Source organism: Taudactylus pleione, unplaced genomic scaffold (assembly GCF_031769625.1).
Source record: "Taudactylus pleione unplaced genomic scaffold, aTauple2 ptg000229l, whole genome shotgun sequence".
In the NCBI taxonomy this organism is placed as follows: Eukaryota; Metazoa; Chordata; class Amphibia; order Anura; family Myobatrachidae; genus Taudactylus; species Taudactylus pleione.
The window spans coordinates 4,348,716-4,360,820 of record NW_028284631.1 but is presented as its reverse complement, the minus strand read 5'-3'; the positions used below and the strand labels follow the sequence as shown (position 1 = coordinate 4,360,820).

At 44.8% G+C, this 12,105-nt stretch overlaps 1 protein-coding gene across 4 annotated transcripts in view; it reads right to left on the bottom strand.

Moving 5' to 3' along the window:
* SNED1 (sushi, nidogen and EGF like domains 1) overlaps positions 1–12,105 on the bottom strand; it is a 185,456-nt gene that overhangs the window by 4,992 nt on the left and 168,359 nt on the right. For all 4 annotated transcript variants that reach the window (XM_088479238.1, XM_088479239.1, XM_088479240.1 and 1 more), the window contains 7 exons: positions 10,501–10,788; positions 9,714–9,894; positions 9,468–9,580; positions 8,626–8,904; positions 8,392–8,530; positions 6,890–6,966; positions 6,700–6,798 (listed from right to left, as the gene is read on the bottom strand). In XM_088479238.1, coding sequence (XP_088335364.1) covers positions 6,700–6,798; positions 6,890–6,966; positions 8,392–8,530; positions 8,626–8,904; positions 9,468–9,580; positions 9,714–9,894; positions 10,501–10,788 — 1,176 coding nt within the window. The remainder of the gene's footprint in view (positions 1–6,699; positions 6,799–6,889; positions 6,967–8,391; positions 8,531–8,625; positions 8,905–9,467; positions 9,581–9,713; positions 9,895–10,500; positions 10,789–12,105) is intronic.

The following is a 12,105-nucleotide window of genomic DNA, read 5'->3' as shown; positions in this document are numbered from 1 at the left end:
AAAGGTTTGAGAATGACACAAGTATTGGTTTTCATAAAGTTTGCTGCTTCAGTGTTTTTAGACCTTTTTGTCAGATGTTACTATGGTATACTGAAGTAAAATTACAAGCATTTCATAAGTCTCAAAGGCTTTTATCTACAATTACATTAAGTGTATGCAAAGAGACAAAATTTGCAATGTTGACCCTTCTTTTTCAAGGCCTCTGCAATTTGCCCTGGCATGCTGTCAATCAAATTCAAATTTGTTTGTCAGAATGTGTGAGTTTTGTTTGTCCACCCGCCTTTTGAGGATTGACCACAAGTTCTCAATGGGATTAAGGTCTGGGGTGTTTCCTGGCCATGGACTCAAAATTTTGATGTTTTGTTCCCCGAGCCACTTGGAGCATCTTGCCATAAGGCAAAAGTGATGCTGGAAAAGGCATTGTTCGTCACAAAACTGTTCTTGGACGGTTGGGAGAAGTTGCTCTTGGAGGACGTTTTGGTACCATTCTTTATTCATGGCTGTGTTCTTAGACAAAATTTTGAGTGATCCCACTCCCTTGGCTGAGAATCAACCCCACACATGAATGGTCTCAGGATGCTTTACTGTTGGCATGACACAGGACGAAGACATTTGGAGGATGGCCTGGTGTAAAGAAGGGCACTAAAGAAGCCACTTCTCTCCGGGAAAAACATCAGGGACAGACTGATATTCTGCAAAAGGTACAGGGATTGGACTGCTGAGGACTGGGGTAAAGTTATTTTCTCTGAGCAATCCCCTTTCAGATTGTTTGGGGAATCTGGAAAAACGCTTGTCCGGAGAAGGAAAGGTGAGTGCTATCATCCATCCCGTGTCATGCCAACAGTAAAGCATCCCGAGACCATTCATGTGTGGGGTTGCTTCTCAACCAAGGGAGTGGGCTCACTCATAATTTTGTCTAAGAACTCAGCCATGAATAAAGAATGGTACCAAAACATCCTCCAAAAGCAACTTCTCCCAACCATCCAAGAATAGTTTGGTGAGAAACAATGCCTTTTCCAGCACCTTGGAGCACCTTGCCATAAGGCAAAAGTGATAACTAAGTGGCTCGTGGAGCAAAACCTCAAAATTTTGGGTCCATGGTCAGGAAACTCCCCAGACCGTAATCCCATTGAGAACCTCAAGAGGCGGGTGGACAAACAAAAACCCACAAATTCTGACAAACTCCAAGCATTGATTAGGCAAGAATGGGCGGCCATCAGTCAGTATGTGGCCCAGAAGTTGATTGACAGCATGCCAGGGCGAATTGCAGAGGTCTTGAAAAAGAAGGGTCAGCACTGCAAATAATGACTCTGCATAAACTTAATGTAATTGTCAATAAAAGCCTTTGACACTAATGAAATGCTTGTAATTTTACTTCAGTATACCATAGTAACATCTGACAAAAAGGTCTAAAAACACTGAAGCAGCAAACTTTGTGATAACCAATACTTGTGTCATTCTCAAAACTTATGGCCATGGCTTATTTGACTAGATCTCACAATTTGAAATCAGTAGACCTGATTTTCTAGCTCACATGTGCAGCAATTTTGAGTCTATTTGTCTAGAACAGCTACACATAACACATTAGTCAGACATGTTTGTAGCTTTTATACATGCACACCTAGCCATACATGCTACAATTCTAATAGTTAATATAAGAAAAGACAATAGCAACAGGGTCCACATCATATCTGAGATACAACCATGTTATGTAATGTTACTTTATGTAAGATGATATTAATAGAATGCTGCAGGACTGCTTAACATTCTTTGTATTCGGAGCCTAGAACAGACTGCAGACGGTTGCGACACCCCTGTGTTTTTGTCGTCACTTCCCCGTTACCTTCCACAAATGCTCCCTGACTGTTAAACACTCTGTGGCCAAATCCTCGCTGCGACCGCCATCGGTAATGAAACGCATGCGCAGATCACAGATAATCGCTCACCTGCATAACCATCGGCATTGCGTCCATCTCTGGGTCAGGCCCTTATAATGTAATTATAACCTTTACTCCCCATCCCTACTCTGTCTGTTCTAGAATTTATTACATCCTACTGGCTGTAGTTAAGTCCAGTATGGTCTGACCATGCTCCAGTCAAGTTAGGCCTTTGCCTGCATGACCGTGATCCACAATTCAGATCGTGGAAATTAGAGAATATAGTGTTTATAACAAACAGTTCAATGATAGATCATTTTCATAGAAATTCTACCCCTGATACCCCACAGCGGAGTACTGTCTGTGTTGCTCATACTGCTGCTGTAATCTGCATTATTATCAATCATAGCTCTCAAATGAAGACACACTCTTCCCTTTGCCTGCACATATCTGGATGATTGGAAGCTGCCCAGTTTGACAGAGGAAACATCTTGGGGCCTTAGACATACATATTTAATGATGAGGAAGTTCAGGTGATTATTAAAGCCTTTACCAATAATATATGACCTGAACGGGTGGTCTTTGTAATAGATATAACAAGTAGTTCTACTTTCCAGGCTGGCAAACTGAGCCAACTATAGACAAATTTCCTTAACAAATATATTTAAACAGCACCAAACATACCACTCACATTAGTCACTGTGATATGGGAGAATACAGTCTAAATTCCCCTCCACACACACTAGGGTCCATGATGCCACAAGCCAGTTATCCCAGCAGTAAGTGTTTGTAACTGTAAGAGAGAACCTGGAGGAAATTCATGCAAACATGAGCTTCACTCAGATGGTGCCTTCCTCAGAATCGAATCCATGACCCTAGTGCAGCAAGACAGCGATGCTAACCACTGTGCCACCCACATTTAGTATACAATTACTAGACAAAATTTCAGCCACTAGATTGAATAGCCATTTACCACTGCTTGTACACACAGATCAGGCTGGCTTTACCCCACATACACAAGTTACTAACAAGAAAGATGACAGACTTGATTTATAAGGTGTTCAACACCCCCAATATGCTTCTTTGGCTTGTGATTGGGCATGCTGGGAGTGGGTGCCCGCACTTTCACCACACATGTTCCTCTTCTACAGCTATAATCTAAAGCTCAGGGAAAAAAAAAAAAAAAAAAAAAAACCTTCAACCAGTTTTGACATTAAAATAGACAGGAGACAGGGGTGTCCTATTATCATTGCTTTGTAATCTCCATTCAGGCACTAGTCTGCCATATGAAGGAGCACTCACAAAAGCTCTGGCACTCAGCGTGGCCAGTCTATGGGGGATGACGTGTTGCTCACACTCTCCCCTCCTGTTCCCCCGCTCCTATTCCTTTCTGACCACTTCCACACATTTGGCTCCAAATCGGATTTTAAAGTTAACTCTACAAATCCAGAAGCTTAAGTGAAAGTAGAACTGCACTTGGAAATATTTCAATTTGAAAATATCTTGGGGTTCATCTCCCAAATTCACATACTATATAGCAAATTATCCATTTACTGTATAATAGTCTTACAAAGCAATGCCATTTCCTGGATTGGTAGAATACATTGTACTAAGATTAATTTCTTGCCACAATTACTGTATATACTCTACATTACAAGTCCAGATCCACAGAGGCCACCACAGCATATTAACCATTTTATATAGACAGCCCAGAGTCTCTGTAGCCATGCGACACAGATATAAGAGTGACTGTAGTTTGGGGGCCTGATTCAGATTTGGGAATAGAGTAAGATAGAACAAGTAACTCTATACCTGGACAAACCATGTTGCAATGCAAGGGGTGCAATACATACTTTTTTTTGCATGTGGGGTAAATACTGGCTGCTTTTGCATGTAAACCAAAAATGCTGTCATGGAGAGAGAGCACCACCAGTCGCGAGGCAATCAGAGCTCGTGGACCGGCAGCCAATCAGCAGTGGCGGCTCCCAAAAGGCTGCCAGTCTGCGAGTTCCGATTGGCTCAAGACCAGTGCCAGATTCAAATTGCGCTGGCACTGCTTGCCGGTGCGCCAGCTGTAATTAGCTGGCAGCCCGGCCCCATATCCACATCTGCTGGCTGCTGATGGCACACTTGGGGAGGAGAGAGGCTGCTGAAAGGACACGGGGAGGTGTGTTGCTGGGGGTGAGGGCATAAAGTGTAAGGGGCACTACTATTGTGTGGAATAATGTGTTATATGGGGCACTACTACTATGTGCCATAATCGTTAAGGGCATTACTGTGTGGCATAATACATATAAGGGACACTACTACTGCGTTTCAAAATGTGTATAAGGGGTACTACTGTGTGGCAAATACATGAATGGAGTCTGTGTGGGAGCAAATGGGGCACTACTACGGCATTTCAAAATGTGTATAAGGGGTACTACTGTGTGGCAAATACATGAATGGGGTCTGTGAGGGAGCAAATGTATGTTGGTTTTTTCTGCCTCTGGGGGGGGGGGGTTGCTAGTTGTAGTTATGCCCTTGCATGCAAACACAGAGGCTCTGGATTTAATATGAACTTGCATGAGCCATCAAGTTAGCTCAGACTGAGGTTAAAGAGATAGCTTTCTCACAGCTTTTTGTCAGACTGAATTTACACTGGCGCCAGTCCCTGTGTAATTTGAGAGTGTCCCTAATTTTTAGCGATTATGTGACAGTGTGCGGCCCTGACGAAGTTCAAACCTAGGCAAAAACCTAATCCTGGTCAAACTACACCACCGTGCCAAATTTGGTGAAGCTAGGTCCAAAACTCTGGCCGTGCATAAAGGACAAACGGACATGCTTTATCGCTTATTATATAGATATTTCGCACCTGCAGTGCAACATGGTTTTACCAAGATGCACAGTTACTTCCTCCTACTCTATTCCCAAATCTGAATCAGGCATTTATAAAGGTCCTGCTTCTCGGTAGTTAACCTCAACTTCATGGCACAGATACTTCAACACTCCTGGATTACGGGTGCAGGTAGAGTTTAGACATTGCTCATATGTTGTGGCTGAGCTTAGTGTATATGGTTCCTCATCTGCATACTCTCCCTGCTATGTGTATATGGTTCCTCATCCGCATACTCTCCCAGCTGTCTGATGTTCCTAAGAGATGTGCAGTATGGGTGCTGGTAGCCATGTTACCTACTCTACTACTCTTGTTTAAACCCCTGACACTCCCTTGATATCTACCCCTTACTGACTTGCCTATGTGGGCTGGCTATCCTCCCTGATGTGCTACTGGTGACACCTTTTATTACCGTTATAAAATTAGCCTGGTTGACCATAGGGAGAGACTTTATTATCAACACCAGAACGGGACATAAATAAATAAAAAATGAGCAATGTCTACATGCAAAACCCCTTTGGACGTGACCACAAACTGACGTCAAAACTTGATGGTCTAACATCAGCCCTATATAAGACACTTTACTCCACTGGTTTTCTTAAACCTAGATTACAGTATGTTGCATTGTAGCTAGAATTTGTGAAAGCTATTGATCAGGGACATAATAACATTTGCAGGGAGTGCATTGATCCTCTACAGTGGTTCTTATTCTGGTAAATCGCTGAAAATACTTTACTGGTGGTCCTACACTCATGCAGTGTTAGAGAAACGGTGGTGCTAAAGCCATTATGACCCACATAGGGGGCAGTGTCCACTGATCCTAACCATTCAGGGTGTGAGTAATCCCCATTAGCATTGATTAAAGACCAGCAGTCTCTCTTTCCTATGGACATTCGTGTTTTCCCCAGGCTGTTTTTTGCGGCTGCACCACCCGGCAAGAAACAGCCTACCACCCGATACTTTGGGAGCCTGGAAGTCGGGACAGTATCTGGGAGCTGTATAAAAAGGACCAGATCCTACAGACTTTACAGCTTTTTCATAATCAGATGACTGGGCCTCTAATAAGAGGAGAATGAATATATAAAATGTTATTTCAAGTTTAAATCATTATAAGGTCAGGGTTTAAAACATTTTATTATTGCGAAGGCCCCCACCCGGCTACTTCTTGATGCCACCTGGTTGGAATTTTTCTGGGGAGAACACTGGACATGTGGTTCCTGGGCACCTACAGAGGTAAGTCATAGTTTCAGCAGAGTGGAAAACCAATCATCCCCTCAGTGGAAGGATAGGGTCTGAGTTCTTGACATTGAATGGGTCACTGGAGATTTATACTGGCTACAGACTAGCACACCTGATATCTATGGCGCTCCAAAATGGGGATGTATGCTTAATTATTTTTTCTTTTGATACTGGTATAAATAGTGATCTCCAAGCACTGATACTGACCTAATATCTTTGCTAATGGAAAATGTTGTACATTTGTGTAGGTTATGTTTATTGATATCCCATTCTCACACTGTATTGTATATCGGTAGGGCAGTTTAATTGTCTTATCTCAGACAAGCCTTTGTAGTGTGCATAAGACTAGGGGTCAGAGCATCTTACTGTATTCAATATTAATCTCCTTTTTGTCAGAGAGAGAGGTCCACGGTTCTTAGTCAACCAGATCTAAATGTTGGTAATAGCACAAGACATGAGTGTGCTGATCGGTCAGAGGCTGTGACCTGTCCACTCATGTGATTGGTCAGCCTTATGAAAGATACTAACATCAGCCCTTTACAAGTGAGGAGGGAATGGAGACAAGCAGGAAGCTACAGCATCAGGAAACAGGAGAAACAGGATCCCCAACTGAACAAGTAGGTAGCTGAGAATCCTTCATATATACAGCATGCTTATTTATAAAGGGCCTTCTCATGAGTGTTCATGTAAGTTTAGCCTGTCACGTACCATCTCTGTTACTCTGGTCAGGGTCTTGCAGGTTCAGTGCTTGTCTCATAGGGATGGGCGACTCTTCTATATTTTCAACTCTGATTGGAGCCTGAGGTTCTGAAACCCATCAGGAGCATATTTAAGGTGAGACTGTTCATGTGCATTGTGAATACGTCCCCTTGCTGGCACGGTACATAATCACACTCACCTTTTGTAACGTTGATGGATTTCTGGGGACTGAACCTGGCAGTAATACGCCTTCGTCCGTCTGTCAGCTCTGTGAATCTGTAATGAGAGAAAGAGGGAAAATGATGGTCTAAAGCAATGATGGGAAACAGGGATCCCAACAGCTAGCTGTAGCTCTCCGAATTTTCATCTGCAGACCCCAGCTAACTCCTGCTTTACATCATGTCAATCACCTATTCTCCTGCTTTATGCCCCAATGACTTAACGTGCAGCCCTATTTTATACTGAATAAGTATGGGGCAACATGTGCAGTTAAATATAATGGGCAACATGTGCAGTTAAATATAATGCACAACATGGGGACATTGGAGCTGTCTTGTGCCTGTTACAGCCTTACTCCTAATGGCCCCTACACACTAGATGATATTTTGAACGATTTGGCCGAATCCGACGTGTCGGAACAACAAATCGTCAAGTGTGTACGCACTATGCGCACCACGGCGGCGACGTTACTCACATCTTCAGATTTTCTCTACATGCAGGAAGAGCTGTCAATCTTGTTAACGATTCCCCTGAGATCGTGCAGTGTGTACGCACTACCGAATGACCAGGTGATATGGTTACATTATATAGTTAACGATCTAACCATCAAACGATGCAAGATATATCGTTTGGGCGTTTGTTAGAGTTCAGTGTTTCAAGGGAAATCATTGACAACATTGCATTTTTTGCAAGTTGTGTAGTGTGTACCTAGCTTAACTTTCAAAAGCTGCTGGAAAATCTAGTCACATGAAACATAGGGCCTGATTCAGAGCTGAACGCTCTGACCAGAGCGCTCGCTCTGAATCAGGGCCCTCCTACCTTTTTTTGGAGCGTCCTCATGGACACTCGCATAGCTGTGGGTTACCACCCACAGCTATAGCGAGCGTCCATGATGATGGTCGCGATGGTCTTGACCATCGCGACCATCGGGCTTGCGATGGAGACCCTGCGGTAGGGTCTCGCTGCCGCAAGCCCTGGAGTGATTTTGGCTCTATCGGAGCCAAAATCACTCCCACTGACATCACTAGTGATGTCAGTGGGGCCGGCTTGAGACGGTAGGCGTTCCCATAGGCGTTCCCGTGGGAACGCCTCCGTCTGGCAGGCACGCCCCCGGCACGCCCTTTGGTGGGCATGCTGTCAATCAACATCGACAGCACGCCCCCTTTGGTGCGAGACCCGGAGCGATGGTGAGCCCGTCGCTCGCCGGGTCTCGCGCATGCGCACAACGGAGCTCCCTCCGTCGTGCGCATGCGCAGTGGGGAACATTGACCCGCTTGCGAGCGTGTCTGAATGACCCCCATAGTTTTAACTTACAACGAAGATTAAGGGTTATATATCCACCTTTTAGAAGGTTGGAAGCCTGCAACATGCAGCCCTTGAAGCATATTAGGTTTCCCATCATTGGTCTAGAACATAGATTGTATTGGGTTCAAATAAGACTGAGGTACATAGCTAGAAGTCAACATAATAATGTTTATTTACTTGTGGGCTTGTGGAGTCTCAGCAAGGGGAGGGCCCCTCTCAGTTAGCATTCGAACCTCTGGAGGAGTTTGTGGAGGGGGTCTGTTCCTTAAAATTCTGGGAGGGGTCCAGCGGCGCTCCTGAGGTCCCTCCCTCTGCACTGCAGGATACATATCATATAATGGTACTACATGCATTGTGAATATTCCAGTGACTTGTATGCACAAAACAACCCCATTCTCAGAATACCCTTACATGTCTGTATTCGCAGGGTCTTGGAATCACTATTCATAGGGCCCTGTGGGGTATTGCGCAGAGCAGTCACTGTAATCCGGTATCTCTGGCTGGGCTGAAGGTCTCGCACAGTGTACGATGTCATCTGTCCAACAGGTACATAGCGGCTCTTAGTGCTGTGATTGTGCGTCACATTGAATATGTAGCCATCCACTGAGCCAGCTGGAGGAGTGTCCCAGTTCAGATGCACAGTGCTGGTTGTGACAAGCACCGCCGAGAGGTTACTGGGGGGAAGTGGGCCTGGTGAGGGAGAGGTGAAAGTGATCATTAATTGTGTGACAATTGGAACATGCTGATCTAGAGTCTTGCTGGTGCACAGATACTAGAAAACAAGGTATATATATTTGCTCCTGCCCCCAGAATCACTTCTTATACTCATATCACCACCATCCCTGCTTTTAGTGCATCCATTGCCTAAAACCATGGATGTAGCCATTTTGGGCCTGATGCAGAGTAAAATATACGCCCTTTGCAGAGTGCATCATGTGTGCTTTTGCATTGCGCATGCTCCAAAACGGAACACACACAAAGTAAGGGTGAGGCAAAGTCATGTGCATTTCATTTACATCTCCTCTTGTGACCGGAGAGGTGGAACTAGGTTGTTACAGGGCGTTCTCACATAGGCAAAATTCATTGAGGGCGTGTTGATCCCATGAATATTTGTTTAGCCCACAAAATAGCGCCCTCCGGTGCTAACAGGTGATAAGTGCACATTATACATGACAGTCAGGTGCTCTATTCATTCTCCCAATAGTCACAGTATCTTAATTTTTCCCATGCCAAGTCACTGGTTTTCGTCTTACGTGTCCAAGCGACCAGAGGTGCACTGGGCAGGCTCTCTGAGGGCAGGCTGCCAGGGTCAGAAATGCTTAAAGTGCTTATTAGAATGGTGTATTTCTCTCCAGGATACAAGTCCCTGTGGATATAAAATAAATCATTAATAAAAAAAAACTTTATTGTTATATTATACTGTATATGGAATAGAATCACATGTGCATTATTCAAGTAAGAGTCCAGCATATAATGGATGTGGTTTTTCTCATGCTCACCTGAAGGTGTGTTCTCCTGCTAATGGCTCCTGCTCCGCTTGCTGTGTTCTGTCATTCGGGTGCTGCAGGGACAGCCGTACATGGGCCACAGATGTATGTCTGTGGGGATTCAGTGACCAGACAACAGTGATAGCGGAGTCTGTGGCAGAACTGACCCGTGGTCTGTCCACAGCAGGTGGTCCTGTAGTGTAAAACACAGTATTGTCTATTATACAGAACATGAAGCACATACATTACTTCATCATTGCCACAGAAGGAATGAAAACGCTATGACCAATATCCAAATCATTTTGAGAAGTGTTTCTAACCCTATATTTCTGATTTGGTTGTATTATCTAAAGGGATACATGTTTTCAGATACTGTTATGCAGGTCATTATATACTTTTGTTTATGGTGCTAGTAAGTCTGCCTGACGAGCTCACCGTTCCGTAGCCTTGCCTACTTGTTTGACTTCTCTTTCCCATAATTTGTTTGTGTTCTCCCATGTTAATCTATTAAGTAATAATTCTTACACAACATAACAACTTAGTGGTGTGACCTATTATCTTGGGATATGTGTGACATAATTTGGGATCAGCATGATATCACGGGTCATTGCCAGGTCCTGATGTACAGAGGCATATCATAATATTACACCTGGCATATACTGTATATTCTAGGCACAAGTAAGTAAAGAGAGATGTTGTGGTTGCAGTCCTTTAAAAAGAGAATTGTTGGTCTAACTGAATGACCACCCTCAGCTTTCATGTCCGATTTGCTTGCCATACAAATTGATAATGGTCTCACTTGTGCGGGCTGTGATGGTTAGTGGGCGACTGATATCATTGTGGCGCAGGTTGCGTTTCACAGTCACGATGGAGATGTTGTAGGGACGCCCGGGGCTGAGACCCCGCAGCTCATGTTCTGTGTTACCCTTCTCCACAAAGTCTGTCCGTGACAAGCCATCCGGGGTTGTGTAGCTCACGGCAAAACCATCTGGCAAATGTCCTGACATATCTTCTGGGGGTGTCCAAAACACCCATACACTGTTTTCTCCTACAGCACCCAGCGACAGGGACAGAGGGGGCAACAGATCTGCAAGGAGAATACGCATCTCAAATTGTAACCAGACCAGATTATTTCTTGCATTTAGATTTCCCAGTATGCATTGTATTACTATTGGTACAGACATACAGTCATATAGCATCCATCCAGTGCCATATTATTCACCATCCAGTGCCCTGTGCCATATTATCCACCATCCAGCACCCCGTGCCATATTATCCACCATCCAGCACCCCGTGCCATATTATCCACCATCCAGAACCCCGTGCCATATTATCCACCATCCAGCACCCCGTGCCATATTATCCACCATCCAGCGCTCCTTCCCAAACTATCCACATTCAAGTGCCCCATGCCGTATTATCCACAATCCAGCTCCCTGTGCCAGATTATCCTCCATCCAGCGCCCCGTGCCATATTATCCACCATCCAGCACCCTGTGCCATAATATCCACCATCCAGCACCCCGTGCCATATTATCCACCATCCAGCACCCCGTGCCATATTATCCACCATCCAGCGCTCCTTCCCAAACTATCCACATTCAAGTGCCCCATGCCGTATTATCCACAATCCAGCTCCCTGTGCCAGATTATCCTCCATCCAGCGCCCCGTGCCATATGTCCACCATCCAGCACCCTGTGCCAAATTATCTTCAATCCAGCGCCCTGTGCTATATTATCCACCATCCAGCACCCCGTGCCATAATAGCCACCATCCAGCTCCCCGTGCCATATTATCCACCATCCAGCGCGCTTAGTGCCAAATTATCCACATTCCAGTGTCCCATGCCATATTATCCACAATCCAACATCCTGTGCCATATTTTCTTCAATCCAGTGCCCCGTGCCTTATTATCCACATTCCAGCACCACATGACATACTATCTACAATCCAGCTCCCCATGCCATATTATCCTTCATCCAGCGCCTCGTGTCATATTATCCACAATCCAGCGCCCCGTGGCAAATTATCCATATTTCTGAACAGTGTCCCATTCCATATTATCCACCATCCAGCACCCTGTGCCGTATTATCCACTTTCCAGTGCACCGTGCTATATTATGCACAATCAAGCACACCGTGCCATATTATCCAGAAAATAGCGCACCTTGCAATTTTGTCCGCAATCAAGTGCCCATGCCCTATGCCATATTATCCACAATTACGTGCAGTATGCCCCGGTGCCATATTATCCACAATTACGTGCAGTATGCCCCGGTGCCATATTATCCACAATTAAACGTACCATGCCCCATGCCATATTTATCCACAATTAAGTGCACCATGCCCCATATTAAATTAATCACAAGCACCATGCCCCAAGCCATATTATCCACAAGCACC